This window comes from Carcharhinus amblyrhynchos, chromosome 5 (genome assembly GCF_965287045.1).
Source record: "Carcharhinus amblyrhynchos chromosome 5, sCarAmb.v2.hapA, whole genome shotgun sequence".
Taxonomy (NCBI): Eukaryota; Metazoa; Chordata; class Chondrichthyes; order Carcharhiniformes; family Carcharhinidae; genus Carcharhinus; species Carcharhinus amblyrhynchos.
Genome location: NC_137328.1, coordinates 79,022,006 through 79,043,875, shown reverse-complemented (window position 1 = coordinate 79,043,875; position 21,870 = coordinate 79,022,006). Strand labels below are relative to the sequence as shown.

Genomic DNA, 21,870 nt, shown 5'->3' with positions numbered 1-21,870 from the left:
TCACAACAAAGATTTAAGTTTTTATTTAATGAGGATGTGCCTTTTCTAAATCAGAATGTGTTTTACTATTTATACTGTGAGCAATATGGAGCCAATCAAGCAAGGTTTTCTTGAGCCAAACAGCAAATTTATTAACCACTAAACCTGAGAAAAAGAATGAAGCACAATATCAAGCATTCGGCCCTCATTCATGCAGTTATTAGGGCCCATGCATATCGGACGTTACGGGCAAGAGCCCAATTTTTAAAAAAAGTGAAAGAATACGCAGTTTGGTACTTTTTTCATCATCGTCAAAGCATAGATTTTAAATGTGATCGATTTAGCTTAGCTAGTTTCTTAGATGCGGACAGATGTAGAAGTTGTTGTAATTATTACAAGATCTGTTTTCTGATATAGTTGGCTCTTTAACTGGGTGATGTGCTTTTTTCCAAAAGGGGGAGCGAGGGTGGGCCCTAAGCTTATTGCCTGCTGCAGATTTTCTTGAAGTCACCTGTGTCACTTACGATCTCTCTGGTTGGCAGCTTTGCTTTGACATATTTCACCCGTTGTGCATTTCCAAGAGGAAATGGGTGGGGCTGTCTGGCAGTATTGTTTCAATATCCAATACTTTTGTAATGTCTCTTCCTGAGTTACACGTTTTGATGAATATCTGGATTATGGGAAATGTCACTTCATACTCCCTTATGGGTGATTTTATGGTTTCTCACCTTCATCTTGGAATATGGCCATGCATTTTAAAGCAGTTTGCTCTGTCTCAATTCAAATTGTCAAAGTTCCAGTCAGTTAGAACAAAGAACAGTACAGCTCAGGAACAGGCCCTTCAGCCCTCCAAGCCTGCACCAATCACGCTTGTATCCTAACTAGACCACCGCTTATATCCCTCTGTTTTCCTCATCTTTTCATATGTCTATCCAGATAAATCTTAAATGTCTCTAACATATCTGCTTCAACCGCCTCAGTGGCAGTGCATTCCGGGCCCCCATCACCCTCGGTATAAAAACCACCCCCTGCACATCTCCACTGAACCTTTGTCTCCCCTTACCTTGAACTGTGCCCCCTTGTAATTGTCATTTCTGCCCTGGGGAAAAAGCTTCCAATTGTTCACCCTATCTATACCCCTCAATTTTATAAACTTCTATCAGGTTGTCCCCCAGCCTCCCCTTTCCAGGGAGAGCAATCCCAGTTTATTCAATCTCTCCTCCATACCAGGCAACATCCTGGTGAACCTCTTCTGTACTCTCTCCAAAGCCTGCACGTCCTTCTGGTAGCGTGGTGACCAGAATTGGACACACTATTCCAAATGTGGCCTAACCAACATTTTATATAACTAACGTTTGCCAACTTTTATACTCGATGCCCCGTCCGACGAAGGCAAGCTGTACGTTTTCTTCACCACCTTTTTCCAGCTGTGCTGCCACTTTTAAGGATCTCTGGACCTGCACGCCCAGATCTCTGTATGTCTATGCTCCTGATGATTCTACATAAGAAATAGGAGCAGGAATAGGCCATCTAGCCCTTCGAGCCTGCCCCGCCATTCAGTAAGATCATGGCTGATCTGAGGTGGATCAGTTCCACTTTCCCACTTTCTTGCCCTAACCCTTAATTACCTTGTCTATCAGAAACCTATCTGCCCGTGACTTAAATGTATTCAGCGAGGTAGCCTCCACCAGTTCGGGCAGAGAATTCCAGAGATTCACCACCCTTTCAGTGAAGACGTTCCTCCTCAACTCTGATCTAAACTGTCCCCCCTTATCTTGAGGCTGTGTCCTCTAGTCCTGCTGTCCTTTCTGAGCGGGAAGAATCTCTCTACCTCTATCCTATCTATCTCCTTCATTATCTTATACGTGTCTATAAGATCCCCCTCATCCTTCTAAACTCCAACGAGTACAGACCCAGCCTATTTAGTCTCTCTTCATAGGCCAACCCCCTCATCTCCGGTATCAGTCTAGTGAACCTCCTCTGCACTCGCTCCAAGGCCAGTATATCCTTCCGCAAGTGTGGCGACCAAAACTGCACACTGTACTCCAGCTGCAGCCTCACCAGTATCCTGTACAGTTGCAGCAAGACCTTTCTACTTTTATATTCTATGCCCCTTGCTTAAAAATGCCAACATTCCATTCGCCTTCTTGATCACCTGCAGATTGGGTTTTTGCGACTCATGCACAAGGACCCCCAGGTCCCTCTGCACCGTAGCATGTTGCAGCTTTTTGCCTTTTAAATAATAATCCCTCCTACTATTATTTCTGCCAAAGTGGATAACTTCACACTTGCTAACATTATACTCCATCTGCCAGGTCCTCGCCCACTCGCTCAGCGTATCCAGTTCTCTCTGCAGACTTTCCACACCCTCCACGCAATTTGCTTTTCCACTCATCTTGGTGTCATCAGCAAATTTTGTCACCCTACACTCAGCCCCCTCCTCCAGATCATCTATATAAATGCTAAACAGTTGAGGCCCCAGCACCGATCCCTGCGGCACTCCACTAGTCACCAACTGCCAACCAGAATAGCACCCGTTGATAACAACTCTTTGCTTCCTATTAGACAGCCAATCCTCTATCCATGCTGACACCTTACCCCCAACTCCGTGCACCCTAACCTTCTGTAGCAACCTTTTGTGAGGCACCTTATCAAACGCCTTTTGGAAATATAAAAGCACCACATCCACCAGTTCCCCTCTGCCTACCGCACTAGTCACATCCTTATAGAAATCCAATAAATTCGTCAAACACAACTTCCCCTTAATGAATCCATGCTGCATCTGCTCGATCAAACCATTCTTTTCTAGGTGCCTCACTATTTCTTCTTTGATGACGGATTCTAGCATTTTTCCAACTACAGACATTAAACTAACTGGCCTATAATTCCCTGCCTTTTGTCTGCTACCTTTTTTAAACAGCGGTGTAACATTAGCCGTTTTCCAATCTTCCAGCACTTCCTGGAGTCCAGCGAATTTTGATAAATAGTTACTAAGGCATCCACTATCACCTCTGCCATTTCTTTCAGAATCCTGGGATGCATTCCATCTGGTCCTGGGGACTTGTCCACCTTCAGTCCTGTTAGTCTATCAAGCACTGCCTCTCTAGTGATAGTAATCGCATTTAGGCCCTCATCTCCTACCATCCTTTTGTCTTTAATATCCAGCAAACTATTCGTGTCCTCCTCCGTGAAGACTGAGGCAAAAAACTTATTTAAAGCCTCAGCCATTTCCTCATCGCCCACTGCTAAATCCCCCCTCTCATCCTCCAAGGGTCCAACATTCACTCTAGCCAGCCTCTCTTTCTGATATATTTGTAAAAACTTACTGTCATTTTTTATGTTTAGTGCCAGTTTAGCTTCATACTCTATCTTTCCTTTCTTTATCACCTTCTTAGTCATTCTTTGGGAAAACTTTAAAAATCAACAATCTCCTAATCGCCCACTATTTTTAGCCACTCTGAACGCATCAGTTTTTAATTTTAATACTCTCCTTTATTTCCTTCGATGACCACAGCTGGTTATCCCTTCTCCCACATTCCTTCTTTACCATCGGAATATATTTCTGCTGAGTACCGAGGAAGATCTCCTTAAAAATCCTCCACTGTTCCTCAGCTGTCCTACCAACTAATCTGCGCCCCCAATTTACGTTCGCCAATTCCGCTCTCATCCTATCATACTCCCCTCTGTTCAAACAGAGGACACAGGTTCAGGACCCTACTTTCTCATCCTCCATCTGCATCAGAAATTCAATCATACTATGATCACTCGTCCCAAGAGGATCCCTAATTCTACCTGCCACTTACTTTATTTCATTCTGCCATTTATTTTATAGTCCCACCTGAACTGGATCTACCAAAATGCACACCTCACATTTAAGTGGCTTAAATTCCATCTGGCATTTCTTCGTCCAATTTTTCAGCCTATTTCCTGCTGTATTCTCTGACAATCTTTCTCGCTATCCACAACTTCGCCAATCTTAGTATCGTTCCCAAACTTGCTAGCCAGACCAGCTATGTTTTCTTCCAAGTCATTTTTAGCAAGGGTCCCAGTACTGATCTGTGTAACATCACTAATTACAGATCTCCATTCAGAAAAACACCCTTCCACAGCTATCCTCTGACTTCCATGGCTAAGCCAATTCTAAATCCATTTAGCTAATTCACCCCTGATCACGTGAGATTTAATCTTTTTAATCTACCAGCCTGCCATGAGGGACCTTGTCAAATGCTTTACTAAAGACCATGTTGGACTTTAGTTGAAACCAAATTGGATGTTGAAAAGTCTTAATTTCAAAAGTAAAGGGGCATAGCCTCGTAACAGAAATGGGAACAAAGATTTCAAATAGTGTTTGATTCATTTGAGTAAACATATGGTGCAACAGGAACATTGTTATCTGAACCCAAATGACTATTAGATCTATCTAATCTGCTTCCTATTACTGATGTGCAAGTACTTTGACTTCAACAGAGCTGTGATGGCCGCACAAAAGGTTGCTTCAGAAGGTTAGGGGGCATGGAGTTGGGGGTAAAGTGTTAGCTTGGATAGAGGAATGGTTGTCTAATAGGAGGCAGAGAGTTGGTATCAATGGGTGCTATTCTGATTGGCGATTGGTGACTAGTGGAGTGCCGCAGGGATCGGTGCTGGGGCCTCAACTATTGACCATTTATATAGATGATCTGGAGGAGGGGGCTGAGTGTAGGGTGTCGAAATTTGCTGCTGATACAAAGATGAGTGGAAAAGCAAATTGTGCGGAGGGTGTGGAAAGTCTGCAGAGGGATCTAGATAGGCTGAGCGAGTGGGCGAGGACCTGGCAGATGGAGTACAATGTTAGCAAGTGTGAGGTTATCCACTTTGGCAGGAATAATAGTAGGAGGGATTACTATTTAAAGGGCGAAAAGCTGCAGCATGCTACGGTGCAGAGGGACCTGGGGGTCCTTGTGCATGAGTCACAAAAACCCAGTCTGCAGGTGCAGCAGGTGATCAGGAAGGCGAATGGGATGCTGGCCTTTATAGCGAGGGAGATAGAATATAAAAGCAGGGAGGTCTTGCTGCAACTGTACAGGGCAGTGGTGAGGCCACAGCTGGAGTACTGTGTGCAGTTTTGGTCGCTGCATTTATGCAAGGATATTTTGGCAGAGGAGTGCAGAGGAGGTTCACTAGGCTGATACCGGAGATGAGGGGGTTGTACTATGAAGAGAGGCTGAATAGACTGGGTTTGTACTCGGAATTTAGAAGGATGAGGGGGGATCTTATAGAGACTTATAAGATGATGAAGGGGATGGATAGGGTAGAGGTAGAGAGACTCTTCCTGCTCAGAAAGGACAGCAGGACAAGAGGGCACAGCCTCAAGATGGGGGGGGGGGGGGTGCAGTTTAGAACAGAGTTGAGGAGGAACTTCTTCACTCAAAGGGTGGTGAATCTCTGGAATTCTCTGCCCGTTGAAGTGGTGGAGGCTACCTCACTAGATATATTTAAGACACGGGTAGATAGGTTTTTGGTAGGCAAGGGTATTAAGGGTTATGGGGAGAAAGCAGGAAAGTGGAACTGATCCACTTCAGATCAGCCATGATCTTATTGAATGGTGGGGCAGGCTAGATGTTCTTATGTTCTTATAACAGCTAAGATATCAATAGTGGTCGCCTCCTAAGTTTTGGAGCCTGTATGGACCACACCACAGATTTGCCACTGCATACATACAAAATGTGGTAAATATTGGGCAGGAGAAAGCATGGAGCCTCTATCTGGTGGGTGGATCATGCAGGGATGAGAAATGGAAGTGCATTGAAAAGTCTCCACTTCCATGTCCCCTTTCTTTATCTTCATAACCCACCTGGATTTTTCTGCTAACCAAGACTTAGATTGTACCTTGCTGTGAGGCAATGAGCTACCAATGAGGCTTTCCTCCATCCTATGTAAAGTGGCAGACAGGGTTTGTAGACCATTGGTCTGGGCTAGTGCACACTTGTGTGACTGATTCTCCATGCAGGTTGCCACTATTTCCATGAAGATGGATATCTGTGCAAATGCCAAAGAAATTATGACACTTATGTTAGAGATGGACTCCTAACTTTTTTCTGCGGGTGTACACTGCCTCTGAAAATGCTAACAGAAGGGCACACCTTGTCTGTTGATGCTTCAGAAGAGTCCTTTTTATTGATGACTTCCTCCCCCCCCCTCCCAAAGGCCCAGCATCTGCATCCAATTGGAGAGCACTGATCACTCAAATGCTATACTCAATCAGGATCCTGCAAAACTGTTCCTGTCTCCAGCACAATCCATACAGTACAGAAGATAGCCACTTGGTCCATTGAGCCTGCATTGACAATACTCTTCACCCAAGCTCTATCCCTGTAACTCCACATTTACTCTGTTAATCCTCCTGTCAAGAGTCAATTTAGCATGACCAATCAACCTCACCTGCACATCTTTGGCCTGCGGGAGAGAATTGGAGTACCCGTTGGAAACCTACGCAGACACTGGAGAATATGCAAATTCCACACAGCCACCCAAAGCTAGAATTGAACCCAAGTCCGTAATACTGACGCAGCAGTGCTAACCACTGTGCCACAATACCTGTGAATTTAAAAATAAAATGTTTTTCCTAAATTGTAGTAGCACGATGCTTTGCAATGTATTCAATACATGGGGCAGCTGCTGATTGGTTGCTGCGCATAGTAATTGTTGCTTTTGCTTGTGCTTTTTATGCTCTCCCCTATGGAGTCTTTTTTGCTCTTCAGTCATTGTCTCTTTTTGCTTGACTTTTTTGTTTGTTTTATTCAGGGTGAAGTGGTGGGGAACTGAGATTGAATTTGGTTGCAAGCTTTCTATTAGCAATGACCTCCATCGCACATCCTTGTTGCTACACTAATTTCCCACTCCTGTTCCACCAAGTACATTTTGATTTGTTATTGTCACATGTATTAACATACAGTGAAAAGTATTGTTTCTTATGTGCTATACAGAAGAGCATACTATTTACAGAGAAGGAAACAAGAGAGTGCAGAATGTAGTGTTATAGTCATAGCTACAGAGAAAGATCAACTTAATGCAAGGTAGGTCTAGTCAAAAGTGTGACGGCAGCAGGGAAGAAGCTGTTCTTCAGTTGGTTGCTATGTGACCTCAGACTTTTGTAGCTTTTTCCTGACAGAAAAAGGTGGAAGAGAGAATGTCTGGTGTATGTGGGGTCATTAATTATCTTTGAACCAACCTTCTGCTAAACTCATGCTGTCATTGTATCTCATAAATGTTCCCCTTTGAATTGCCCTGTTGATTCTTTCATCCCACATAATCCTTCATCAATTAGGATAGATGGTGAGATTGTCATGCTTAGTATCTGGGCCCTGTGCATTGTTCTGCTTGTCCACTTCTGTTTCCCAATCTGCGCTGCCTCATCCTGCAACCTTGCTACTGCTCAACTCTGTGTTCTGTTGTTTCCCTCCCTAAGTAATACTGAGTATTTTAACTTTCCATATCCTTGTTGTGCCACTGGCCTATGCCACTGAGAGAAGCACCAGAACAAAGCTGAGGCTAAAATAGTCCAGGAAAAACTGGATTATCAATGTATAAGAGGACTATGTGCAAAGTTAAGGATGGAAATGCAATAAAATAATTGTAATGATATACCTACTTTTGAGGGATCAACAGCAATTGGCAAATGTTGATGTAGGCTTTTTCCATTATAAGTTAATTTTGAATTTTCTCAAATGTTGTTCTATGAAGCATGACTCAAATACTTTTGGAGGGAACTTAATGTGTTCAGGAAGTCTATACAGGATTTTTAATGTTACAAGTGTCTTTTTTCCATCTTTACGTTTATGTTGTTTCCTTTCTTTGTACTTTATTCAGTAATTTGTCAGAGCTTTCAGCTGCCCATTTAAATGAAGATGCTGTGGTACATCCTAGCTTTTTGCTTAGATTAAAATTGAAAGAACAAACGTAAGCTATCAGTTAGATTTAAGTTAATGAAATTGATTATTTCATTTAATAATGGAAATGGTTTTGAGATTTTTCTAATTATGTATTCAATTTTCTGGAAATGCTTTCAAAACATTCACCATTCTGGCTTAATTTGATGAAACGATTCCTTAAGTAATGTAAATAATTTTGATACCTTACTTTAAAATGATTGAAATCACCTCTTTAAGTGTTTTTAAATTTGTTATTTGAAGGAGACAGCACCATAGAGATACATATCTGCTTTCGAAAGCAGCTACAAAATTTTATGCTGAGAAGTACTTTCTTTTTGTCTCTCTGATCCTCAGCTCTGTATAAAGAACCCATTCCTCAAGTAAATTGCAAAAGTCAAGTTTTTATAGTTGATTTGGAGGTTGCTCGTTTGCCAGTCTAATGTAATTTATATCTTAGAATTTAATCCAAAGCCTGTATAGCTTCTGTATTTTCTTGTGTTTGGTCTCTGCCATCAGTGATGTAACTAATGCAAAGCAAAGGTAGGAAGATATAGTTGCCAGAAACCATTCATCATGTAAATAGCTTGGTAAGTTCTACATCCGTTAGTAGTTAATTCTGGAACAAAGGTATTCACTTCTTTGCAGTTTGCAAAATAATTGTGAACAGCCCATTTGCCACTTGTAAATTAGATTATTTTCTGAGTTTTTTCAATCCAATGAGAAAGGCTACATCAGATGTTCAGAAATTGAAGTAATGACCCACATTTTTGAGGTCAGTGGTGAAGTAAGGATGCTCACCATTAATTACGAAGAAGGCTGCAGATAGAGATCTCTGTGGCATGGCTTTCCCTTTCTCAACAGCTGTTTAAGGCTGGCACTAAGTCAAGTGTCTTGGCATGCAGCCACAGTGTTTTCAGAAAGCAGCCAATCACAGTGATGTATTCTCACAGTAAACAAACCAGGAAGCTAAAAGCATTTGATACCCTTAATTTTTAATTTAAAAATTTCAGTTAACAAAGTAAATAATTATGTTTGGATTAAGATAAAAGCTGTAATAAAGGCAAACAAACTATTTATTAAGGTGAAATTTGATATTTCACACGTGAAATTATATTTTAGGGCCAGTGAGGGTGTTTAGTAGTAATTATTAAGTCAATATGTCGTCAAAAATTGAGTTACCTCTTTTAACAAGGTTTAATCTTGTCAAGGATTTTTACAGCAAAATTAACAGTGTTGGAGTTGAAGTTGTCTCAGTGATTTCTTTCTGAATTCAATCTGCAGAAGTTTAAACCTTGCAACACATCTTATGGAGAAGTGCAGAATATCTGACTGCAATTCTCGATTTCCATATTTAATTGCACACGTGTGGACTCCAGAAATTTTGGTGGAGTAATGACGGTAAATGCTGATAGTTTTACTGCCATTACCATGACAACATTTGCACCAATGCTCCTTCAATCTGCATATGTAGATTCAGCTGATGCTGTGGTCAGTGGGTTTGTTCTTTACTTCCTTTAGTGATATAAGCCTGCTAAAACTCTACCAAAGTTGTTCCAAAAATCTACAAAGTATACTTAGCCATTAAACATGAAAATCAACTTGGGAGAATAGTACCTGATCTGTGCAACAGCAAATTGTGCAGCAGGTGGTCAGGAAGGCTAATGGGATGCTGGCCTTCATAGTGAGGGGCATTGAATATAAAAGTAGGGAGGTCTTGCTGCGGCTGTATAGGGCATTGGTGAGGCCGCAGCTGGAGTACTGTGTGCAGTTTTGGTCGCCGTACTTACGCAAGGATATTTTGGCCTTGGAGGGAGTGCAGAGGAGGTTTACTAGGCTGATACCGGAGTTGAAGGGGTTGAACTATGAGGAGAGGCCGAATAAACTAGGCTTGTACTCGTTAGAGTTTAGAAGAATGAGGGGAGATCTCATTGAGACATATAAGATGATGAATGGGATGGATAGGATAGAGGTGGAGAGACTCTTCCCGCTCAGAAAGGACAGTAGGACTAGGGGGCACAGCCTCAAGATAAAGGGGGGGCGGTTTAGAACAGAGTTGAGGAGAAACTTCTTCACTCAAAGGGTGGTGAATCTCTGGAATTCTCTGCCCGTTGAGGTGGTGGAGGCTGCCTCGCTAAATATTTTTAAGACGCGGGTTGATGGGTTTTTGATAAGCGAGGGGATTAAGGGTTATGGGGAGAGGGCGGGAATGTGGAACTGATCCACTTCAGATCAGCCATGATCTTATTGAATGGTGGGGCAGGCTCGAAGGGCTAGATGGCCTACTCCTGCTCCTATTTCTTATGTTCTTATGTATTATGTAAAGAAGAATAGGGCAGTTTCCTAGTGACCTGGTCAATGTTTGTCCTTCAATCGATACCAATTAAAAACAGAATAATTGGTCTCATTAATCTATTGTGTGATTTTGCTGTGTATATATTAGCTGTCATGTACAAAATAAAGTGGCTGCAGTTCAAAAAGGATTTATTGACTGTGTAAAGCATTAGGGAACATCAAAGGATGTGAAAGGCAAGATTGTTCTTTGTTCTTTGTTCCCCTTAATTCTGGGTGATTAGAGCTACTGGGGGCTGTAGGATTTTATTGCAGCGGACTGATATTTCACCCTGCACCCAGCCCCTCCCCAAAATTCCTTGGCAGTTATTGTGTCATTGTTGTCATTGTTTCCCTATTCTATCACTTCCTCCTAGCAACCCCTTTCTATTAACTCAGCCCATCATCGCTTTTGCATTCCTGACTAACTCCAAGTTCTTTACTCATTTTCTGTATCCTCAAACTTGTTGCTGCCTTATCACCTCCACTTCACTCCTAGCACCTGATTCTTCTTCACTCTGTCTTTTGCCATTCCTTCTCCCATTGTATTTTCTTTAAGTCCCCATCCTGCCTCAGTTCTCAACACCCTTGCTACTGTTGTCTTCCTTTTCAATGCCATTCTGTCAGGATTTTGAGACATTGCCTGTTACTGCTACCATGAATATTTCCTTTCCTGTTGACTTGAACAACTATTTTTGTTTGGAACCTTAAATGTTGTACTACGCTTTATTGGGGAGGCAAAAAGAAAAAATGTAAGCAATGTATGTTGGGACTATGTTATATATCCAGCGAATGCTTTGATTTCCTCTGAAAGTCTGTTCGGGAATGTTTGATTCTATTTTTTAAAAGTCTTTCATGGGATGTGGGCATCAGTTTATTAGTTTATTTATTAGTCACAGGTAGGCTTACATTAACACTGCAATGAAATTACTGTGAAAATTCACTCGTCACCACAGTCTGGTGCCTGTTCGGGTACACCTGAGGGAGAATTTAGCATGGCCAATACACCTAACCAGCACATCTTTCGGATTGTGGGAGGAAACCAGAGCACCTGGTGGAAACACTCTCAGACCCGAGGAGAAGGTGCAAATTCCACACAAACGGTGATCCAAGGTGGGAACTGAACCTGGGTCCCTGACACTGAGGCAGCAGTGCTAACCACAATGACACTGTGCCGCCCTACTGGCAAGTCCAGCATTTGTTGTCAACCCTCAACTGCCCTTAAACTGAGTGACTTACTAGGCCATTTCAGAGGACAGTTATGAATCAACCACATTGCTGTGAATCTGATATCATATCTATTTCTATTCATGTAGTCAATCCATCCACTTTGAATGCACACAGCATTTGCAACAGAGTGCTGTTAATTTTGCCTTTATAATTTTTTTTGTATTTTAGCCCCATTTAATGCTGGACTTTGTTCAAGCCATCTTCCAATTTTACTCATTACTTTTATTCCAACTATTACCAGGTTGCTTTCTCTCCTGTCTGAATTCCCTCTCTAGTTCATACCCCCTGCCAAGCTTGGTGAAATTGTCCCTAATAGCACTAGTAAATCTCCCAGCTATGATATGGATCCTGGTCTGCCAAGGTGTAATCTGGTCCCAGTGCCTCAGAACTCTGAAACCCACCTTCTTGTACCATCTTTCCAATTATTCATTAAGTTGTTTATTGTCCTATTTTTGTATGCATTAGCACATAGTACTGGGAGTAATCCTGAGCGTGCTGTTGATGTCCTGCTTTTTTTAATCTCTCTCCTAGCTCTCAAATCTGATTTTGGGATTTTATACCTCTTTCCCACATATGCCTTCAGTGTTGATGATGACCACAACCTCCAGCTGTTCATCCTCCACCATCTCCCCCAGCTGCTTGATGATGTCCTTGACCCTGGCACGGGGAAACAACATAGCATCAAGGTGTCATGTCTGTAACTGTGGAAATGCCTTGTCTGTTCCCTGGAGCTATTGAATTCTATGCTGCTAATTTTCTTTCTCTCCTCTTCCTCCCCTACTGCGCAGTTAAGCCTCTTTTAGTGCCATGAACCTGTCTGTGGCTGCACTTTTCTGAGGGCACTTCGCCTTCTTCAGTATCAAAGACAGAAAATCAGCTCCTGAGCGACATAGACTTAGGGAACTCCTGAACTACTTGCTTGGTCCACTTGGGCTGCTGGCAGTCACTCATTCCATTTTTGCCTTTGCCCTTTTAAACTGAGATGTGACCATCTCCCAAACATGTTATCCACATAATTTTCAGCCTCGTGAATATGCCATGGTTCCTGTAGTTATTACTCGAGTTCCAAAACAGAGCTTATGTTTCTGCAGCTAGTGACACTTCCTGCATATATGGTCATCTAGGCCAGAGGAGGTGTCCATGATTTTCCACCTGTTACAGGATAGGTATTCCACGTGGCCCAGTCGCCCTGCCTTGCCTTAATTTTACTTTATAGTTAAACTAAAACCAAGACTTTATTGCTAGTAAATATTCTAATAAAACCTCACAATTACTCAAGTTTGAAAAAGAAAAATGAGCAAAATACTCATGAATCAATCATTTACCTGTTTCCTGGTGATGTCACACTTTGGATTTTTCTCAGACTGAGCCCCCTAGCTCTCTCAAACCAGTCTGCCACTCTACACACACACTTTTAAAATCAAATTCAAGGTAGTCACCTACGTGGATAGCACCTCCTGCCTCATTGCATTGAATTCCCTCACTCGTCAAATTCCCAAGCTTGCACTCCATGACCAATTGCAGTCTTCATGCTTGCATACTTAGTGTGCTTATCGAGACCACCTCTGCTCGTGCCAGCTGAAATCCTTCAGAGATGAGCAAGCACTGCTAGCTAGCCAATCTAGTTTAAACAAAGCACTTAATCTGAAAACACTTGAGCATTTATCTTTTGCACTGTTTGAAGATTCAGTTACATCTGACCTTCCGTAAAACTGGTCTCACGAGGGCCAAAATAGCAAGTTTCTGTCCATTGCTTTGGTTTGGGGAGGCTACTGAAAATACTTTCTTGGCAAAAGGGAGGTTTGAAGGTTTTTTAATACATCAATAATGCTTAATATGCTGAAAAATCAAGACACTACTTCAGAAACTAATTAACGTTATCAATTAAACTATTAAATGGTTTGACATAGATTTAGCCACTTTTGGTGATTTTGATGAAATGACTCAGGTGAAGGGCTGGATACATATGCTTCTTTTGGAAATGAATCCACTTTCAGTTGTATTGATAAAACTGCACCATGTTAGCACTCTACAGATACTTTCAAGTAGAAAAAAGAGTAAAAGAAACAACTGTTCTATTACACTACTCAATTGTGCTGGTTCATGGAAGATTTCACATTTGTGATTATACAAATGAATTTTAGTTGAAAATTGAAATTTGAACAGTAATCTAATCAGCGCAATTTGAAGCAAATTTTGGGCTCTTTCCCCAGTTTCCTCTAAGTGACATGGCTAGCCCATTGTCTTTTCATTGTATGTGATTTTTGTTATGTAAACAATTCTGACCACGTACAGCATCGCATTAACCCTCATTTTTATTCCTGTCATTTGTTATGCCTAAAAGTTACTTCAGGCGTTTTTTTTAATTTTGAAGCCGTTCAGTTTCTTGGTTTATGCCATACAAATTAAGTGGCTGACTTAGCAGATTTTTTGTTCTTATGAATCTATCCAATGATAAACTCATTTACTTAATACCAAGGTGAAATTTTGCCCTTTCTATTTTTAGATGGAAGAATGTAACCTTGTCACACGATATCTGTGCTCTGGGATGTACTGCAATGTACACGGACTAAATATGTACACTTTTCAGTTGAGTTTTAAGTGCATTTAGTAGTTAACCACATATCGAGCAATCAGGCCTGAGCAACTTTTGTTTGGTTGCACAGAAGGTGTTGTTTCCATTGTTAGTAATTTGGCTGCTAGTTATTGATAGAAAGCACAGACCAGAACAATCATGTCTGCTCATGGCCTGGAAACAACAGCGTGTCACAACTTCTTTCTTGGGTCAGAAGATGTGGAACTGCTGCATCAAATGAAGCCTCAAGAGTTTGAAGATTTTGATCAAGATGAAGAATGTGATTCTGTGAGTGTTAAGTACTGATTGATTTTTCACGTACTAAGAAATTAATGTTAAGCAATATACTTGAAGTCAACATGTATGTGACAATTGAGGCTTAAATTTAGAATTAAAGACAAAAATTATAAGCTACTATTTTCAGCACTTCGTAAAGGCTTGTATTTAAAGTTTTACAGTGTGATTCTGTTCACTAGATGTGGGTGGCTGCCTTTTTTTCATCTTGAAAAAATGTCCAGTTTAATAGGGTTGTTACATAGTTAATGATTAATTATGTATACTGTGACCTTGCTTTCTCCTGTAGCCGCCAGAAAGACTGATTGTGGTTGGAATCTGTGCCATGGCCAAGAAATCTAAGTCAAAGCCAATGAGTGAGATTCTGGGACGACTTTGCAGATTCAAATACATTACAACTGTGATATTTGAAGAAGACACCATACTAAATGAGCCAGTGGAGCAGTGGCCGCTTTGTGATTGCCTCATTTCTTTCCATTCAAAAGGTAGCAGTTTTGTGATGCATTTGATGTCTGACCACACTTTGAGTGCTGAGATAATTTGCTTTATTCACTGTCTTTTTCTGAGCACCATGAGGATTATTTGCCCACATTTTGTGATTGCTTAAGGCTATCAGCATTTACTGATACTAAAGAATAAATTGACAGGCAACACGTGGTGTCTGTGCATATGGAGTTGAATGCAGAAATCAAATAGTAATTGGCTTAATTGCCCCACTGCTCTGGAAGATGTTGGATACTACTGTTCACATGTTCTTTCCCTGCAGGGGCTGCTGTGTTGAAATGGAGTTTGAATCACAAGTTTCAGTGCAAACACCCATAGGAAAGACTGTGAGCAGCGGTAACTCACAGATTTTTCCCAAAAGGCGTTGATATTTACAGCTTTCCAGTACTTCAGTTATGTGGTAAATTCAGATGGGCTTACTTCACTTAACAGACCCACATTGCATCTTTCCAGAAGGAATTACTGGATAACAATCAACCTTTGATTTTGAGCTTATTTCTTCTCCTTCCAAGTCCAGCTTTACTGAGGCCAATTATTACATTAGTCAATTTTTACACTAGTTGTTGAGATTGGAGTTTGAGTCTGGTTTAATTTTACTCAATTGTGAATGGGAAGGTAGTTTACAGGCAAAAATTGGCATTTTGAAGAACTGGACCAAAGCATCAACTACTGTGATTATGGTATCACTTTGGATGTAGATGGATGACTCTAGCAGGAAGGTTCCAGGTTTGTTAATGGCTAATTTATTCTGTTACAGCTGCTCATTTAAATCTTTGCTCCTGTGATTAGCCTGTTATTTTTATCCTTAATTTTTATTTTTCATCTTATGCCCACATAGCAATGTCAGAAGTGTTTGGGCAAGGAACACAAGATTATCAGTCCCAAACCATTATATTTACAAAATTGTTTAGAAATTAAATATAGCAAGTTGATCTCTTTTCAGCGGAATGTGGGATTTGGAGATAATCTATTGACTATTAATGGATGGAAAAATGTAGTAAAGAGAATTCCCAAGATTATCTCTAGTGGGTGAAGCTCTGCATCAGAAGCATGGGCAGTGCAGTGACACAGTGGTCAGCATTGCTGCCTTGCCTTACCTTACCAGGGACCTGGGTTTGATTCCCAGGTTGGGTCTCTGTCTGTGTGGAGTTTGCATGTTATCCCTGTGTCTGCGTGGTTTTTCTCAGGATGCTTTGGTTTTCTCACACAGTCTGAAAAACGTACTGGTTAGGTGCATTGGCCATGCTAAATTCTCCCTCCAGTGTACCTGAACAGGCAACTAGGGAATTTTCACCGTAACTTCATTGAAGTGTTGATGTAAGCCTACTTGTGACAATAAATAAATTGAATTTTTAAGTTTATGTTCACTCCTGTATTTAATATTCTGACAAATGAAACCAAGCATGCTGAATGCCTTCTGTGAAAGAGCTTCTACAAATACATAAAGGCCAAAAGAGTAACCAGGGAGAGAGTAGGGCCTCTTAATGATCAACAAGGTCATCTATGTGCAGATCCACAAGAGATGGGCAAGATCCTAAATGAATATTTCTTGTCAGTATTTACTGTTGAGAAAGGCACAGATGTTAGGGAATTTGGGGAAATATATAGTGATGTCTTGAATGTACATATTACAGCACTTAAGGTCGATAAATCCCCGGGACCTGATGAAGTATCCCGGGACATTGTGAGAGGCTAGGGAGGAAATTGTGGGTTCCCGAGCAGAGATATTTGAATCATCAATAGTCACAGTGAGATGCCTGAAGATTGGAGGGTGGCAAATGTTGTGCCGTTGCTGAAGAAGGGTCTGCAGAGAAAAGCCTGGGAACTACAGGCTGGTGAGCCTCGCATCTGTGGTGGGTAAGTTGTTAGAAGGTATTTTGAGACATAGGATCTACAGGTATTTAGAGATGCAAGGACTGATTACGGACAGTCAGCATGGCTTTGTGAGTTGAAAATCATGTCTCTAAATTTGATTTTTTTTTTGAAGGGGTAACCAAGAAGGTAGATGAGGGCAGTGCAGTTGATGATGTCTACATGGACTTTAGTGGGGCCTTTGACAAGGTACCACATGGTAGGTTGTGCATAAGGTTAAATCTCATGGGATCCAGGATGAAGTAACTAAATGGATTCAAAATTGGCTTGATGACAGAAGTCAGAGGAGGTTGTAGAGAGTTGTTTTTCAAACTGGAGGCCTGTGATCAGCGGTGTGCTTCGGATCAGTGCTTGGTCCACTGTTATTTGTCACTTATATTAATGATTTGGCTGAGAATATAGGAGGCATGGTTAGTAAGTTTGCAGATGACACCAAAATTGGTGGTATGGTGGACAATGAAGAAGGTTATCTTGGACTGCAATGGGATCTTGATCAATTGGCCAATGGACTGATAAATGGCAGATGGAGCTTAATTTAGATAAATGGAAGGTGATGCATTTTGGTAGATTGAACCAAGGCAAGACTCACTCAGTTAATGGTAGGGTGTTGGGGAGAGTTACAGAACAAAGATCTAGGGATACAGATTCATTGCTCCTTGAAAGTGGAGTCACAGGTGGAAGAGGGGTGAAGAAGGCATTCAGCATGCTTGGTTTCGTTGGTCAGAACATTGAATACAGGAGTTGGGACGTGTTGTTGAAGCTGTACAAGACATTGCTAAGGCCACACTTGGAGTGCTGCATGCAGTTCTGGTCACCCTATTATAAAAAGGATATTATTAAACTAGAAAAAGTGCAGGAAAGATTTGCTAGGATGCTACCGGGAATTAATGGTTTGAGTTATAAGGAGAGGCTGGATAGATTGGGACTTTTTTCCCTGGAGCATAGGAGGCTAAAGGATGATCTTGTAGAGGTCTATAAAACAATGAGGCATAGATCAGCTAGATAGTCAATATCTTTTCCCAAAGGTAGGGGAGTCTAAAGCTAGAGGGCACAAGTTTAAAGGGAGAGATGCAAAAAGGTCCAGAGTGGCAATTTTTTCACAGAAGCTGTCAGAGGTGGTGGTAGAGGCAGGTACAATTTTGATTTTTAAAAGCATTTAGACAGTTACATGGGTAATATGGGTATAGAGGGATATTGGCCAAATGCGGGCAATTAGGATTAGCTTTGGGAATTAAAACAAAAAGGCGGCAAGGCCAAGTTGGGCCGAAGGGTCTGTTTCCTTGCAGTAAACCTCTGACCCTGTGAATCACACATTTTGGGATATACCATTCTTTATCATGTTTGTTTTAGTCCAATAAACTATGGAATTTATTTTTAGGTATGAGTTAGAAATCTTCAATTCACTGATTTTTGTTTTGCTTTTTAAGGATTTTTGTTGGACAAAGCAGTGGCTTATGCAAAGCTCAGGAAGCCATTTGTTATTAATGACTTGAACATGCAATATAATATTCAAGACAGGTAAGTGTCTGGCAACCAAGGCAGTGCTTGCAAAACTTAGAACATGGTACCCAACATTCAATGTGGTTTTGCAACGGACAGCCCTTGGTGAATAATTATAAATTATTATTAATAATTATATGCTAAGAATTGAACGAACAATTTAAAATGATCAGTCAGGCTCACAATATGGCTTGCTTATGCTTGCTAGAAGCTATACATATTCTTACAAAGGGTCCTGTCCTCTGCAAACTGAATATATCCAGTCATTGTGCCTTTTTCAATTAAAGAAAAGTATGGAGAACAACAGTTGCCTGACGCATCCCCCTAGACAGTGCCTTAACCAGTCAGAGTTGAATTTTTTTTCGAATTTAAAACAAAAACTTGAGGGATCACAGAAATATTATAGTCCCTTCGACCTATTTGTGTCTGCACCGACTCCCTGAGCAACCACTTAGTACTACTCGGTATACCTTCTCCCTGTAACCCTGCATATTCGTTCTTTTCAGATAAGTCTAATTCCATTTTGAATGCTTCAGTTGAACCTGCCTTCACTACACACTCAAGTAGTGCATTCCAAACCTTAAGCATTTGCTACATTTAAAATAAGTTTCTCTTTACTGCTTTTGTTTCTTTTACTAATTACTTCAAATCTGTGCCCTTTCATTCTCAAACCTTTCACAAGTGGGAACAGTTTCTCCCCTATCTACTCTGTTCAGACAGCTCATGAATAAGTCTACCAAATTTCCCCTCAATCTTTTCTCCAAGGAACAGTCCTAACTTTTCCAATATATTTTTATAACTGTAGTTTCTTATTCCTGGCACCATTCTCAGGAATCTTTTCTGTACTCTCTCTAATGCCTTCACATCCCTCAGTGGAGCATCCAGAGCTACATGCAGATACACTAGTTAAGGCTGAACTAGTGACTTCTACAAATTCAACATAACCTCCTTGCTCCTATAGTCTCTGCCCCTAATATTAAAGCCCAGGACGCTGTACTTTGTTCTCAATCTGTCCTGCTACCTTCAATGATTTAGATACATATACACCCAGGTCCCATGCTCCTGCACTGCCTTTAGAGCTATATCCTTTATCCTTTATTTGTACTATCTCTCCATGTCCTTGCTACCATAAGGAATCACCTCACACTTCTGTGTTGATCTTTCTCTGTCACCTGTTTGCCCATTCCACCAATTTGCCCATGTCTCTGACATTCTACACTATCCTTCTCACAATTCATAATACTCCCAAGTTTGCTCCATCTACTAACTTTGAAATTGTGCCTGTACACCATTGTCTAGCTCAGTCATATACATCAGAGAAAGCAAGGCCCCAGTCTGGACTCTGGGAAACTCCACTGCTAACATTCCAGCATGCAAAACATCCAGTAATTACTACTTTTTGTTTCCTGCTGCTTAGCTAGTTCCATATCCATGTTGCTAATGTTCTTTTTTTTCAATTAAAAGTTACACCTTTTCTCAAATCTGTGTGCGACAGTATCAAACACCTGTTATAAGTCCATGGTATAATACATCAACAGCATTGCCTTGATCAACCCTTTTTACCCCTTCAAAAAATCCCCAAGTTTTCATAAAAATCATAGAAACCCTGCAGTACAGAAAGAGGCCATTTGGCCCATCGAGTCTGCACTGACCACAAACCTACCCAGGCCCTACCCCCATATCCCTACATACTTACCTGCTAATCCTGCTAATCTACACATCTCAGGACACTAAAGGGCAATTTTTTTTAGCATGGCCAATCAACCTAACATCTTTGGACTGTGGGAGGAAACCCACACAGACACAAGGAGAATGTGCAAACTCCACACAGTGACCCAAACCAGGAATCAAACCCAGGTCCCTGGAGCTGTGAAGCAGCAGTGCTAACCACTGTGCTACCGTGCCGCCCATTTTACTGTTTTCACTAAACATAATTCACCCTGAAGAAACCCATGCTGGTTTTCCTTAATTAACCTAAGTTATTGCTTTTTTAAAGATGGACCATTGATTACCTGTGGTTTTTCTTACCAACCTTTTGACTCCAATTCAGCCAAGATCCATTCTTACACCATTGAAATTGGCTTTCCCTAAGTTAATTTTTCTTATTGTGCATTTTTCTTGTCCTTTTTGTTTCTCAACCTAAAATGCACAATACATTGATCACTGTTCCTTCAATGTTCTCCTCCTAGTATTTGATTTGTTTGGCCCATCACAAGATCAGTGTTCCTGGATGCATTCTCCATGGCAATATCTTGATTAATCAGCATCCTGTTCTCATGCAGCATTAATTTCTTTTTCCTTTGAAGTTCAGTATTCTTGCATTTGTCCTGATGAGTGCAAGATAAAAACCTTCAATAGCAAATCTCTTCAGTACTCAAGTTTTGTTTTACCAAGTGACTGTAATGGTTATGGTATCATACTAATTTATTAAAACTTGTGCTAACAAATCAATGACAGCCATTTGTAGGTTCATTCCTCAGGGCAGTGTCTTGACCAGTCGGAGTCCAGCTGCCTAGTTTAAGTTTCAAACGATGCTTGGCAGTAAGTCAGTCACCATTGACTGTTGCATTCTCCATCTATTTGCAAAGTTATCAGTGTGATCTTTGTGCAGTATAAATTGTCTTTTCCTTTATATTTGGTACTAAGAATTGTTGTGATGTGTACATGAAGGGCTTTGACAAGAAAATTTCTTTTTTCAGCAATATTGGAGTTCTGTACCTCCAAGTGACTATTAATATCATAAGTACATACAACATTACAAATGGTAACCCCAAATTAGTCTGTTCATGACAGCTTCCCAAAATGATAAAATTCCCCTTGGTTAATGCATCACCAATTCCCTGGATAAACTTGCATGGGTGTGACATTCCAGTCAGTCACATTGATGGCCTTTCCACCCATAGTCTTGAGTGGTTGACTAATCCACTCCAGCTGCAGCCCTGAATGTTGGTGGCTGTACCTTTTTTTTTAAAGTCAAATTTCTGGCTCTAGTCCCGTCTCTGTTCAGACTTTCTTATCAATTCTCAAAAGCACTGCAAGGCTTCAACCTCCATCTCTTGATTCCACACTTCAGCCCATTCAAAGTATGACTCAGTAATGCTGATCTGGAAAATCTCTCTTATACAGGACTTCATTGCAAATTCCACCTGGAAAAATGAATGGGAATTATTGGACACGACAAACAAATATTTGGTCTCAAACCCAATCCAACAGCTGACTGGTTTCAATCTTCCAAGGAAAATGTGACCCACCCTCAACAGAGTCATGGTCCCTGCTTGACCAACATCTACAGATGGGCTGTTAGTGCTTGTCCCCTATGTGTCTGTGGGAGAGAGCAAACTATGCACCACATCATAGATCTCTGCTGAGTCTGAATTGGACACTATCTGCATCCAACATAGGGCCAGAAGAAATTACTTGGCTTTAGGAGTTAGCATTCACTAACTCAGCTAATGTTCTGAGGGGTTTAAAAAAAATTAGGATATCAAAAAAAGGGATGTCATGGACAAGTTGAGCTGAAGCGCCTGTTTCCATGCTGTAAACCGCTATGATTCTATGTGAGGCAATCCACACTTGTTGACCACGCCAAGTGCAAGCTTATTGTCCTGGCTTATAGTTCAAGGCTCAAGATACAGTAAGAAAAATAACTTCTGCTCAGCTTAGACAACTTTGTTTTAGTAA

At 41.0% G+C, this 21,870-nt stretch overlaps 1 protein-coding gene across 2 annotated transcripts in view; it reads left to right on the top strand.

The window, feature by feature from the left end:
- The first annotated feature begins 13,596 nt into the window (after window positions 1-13,596).
- The window catches only part of ppip5k2 (diphosphoinositol pentakisphosphate kinase 2), a 139,358-nt gene continuing 131,084 nt past the window's right edge, over window positions 13,597-21,870 (top strand). The window contains exons 1-3 of one of the 2 annotated variants that reach the window (XM_080189064.1): window positions 13,597-14,307; window positions 14,603-14,798; window positions 18,117-18,207. In XM_080189064.1, the coding sequence (XP_080045190.1) occupies window positions 14,179-14,307; window positions 14,603-14,798; window positions 18,117-18,207 (416 nt within the window). In that variant the 5' untranslated portion in view covers window positions 13,597-14,178. The remainder of the gene's footprint in view (window positions 14,308-14,602; window positions 14,799-18,116; window positions 18,208-21,870) is intronic. The other variant, XM_080189063.1, reaches the window with a different exon arrangement.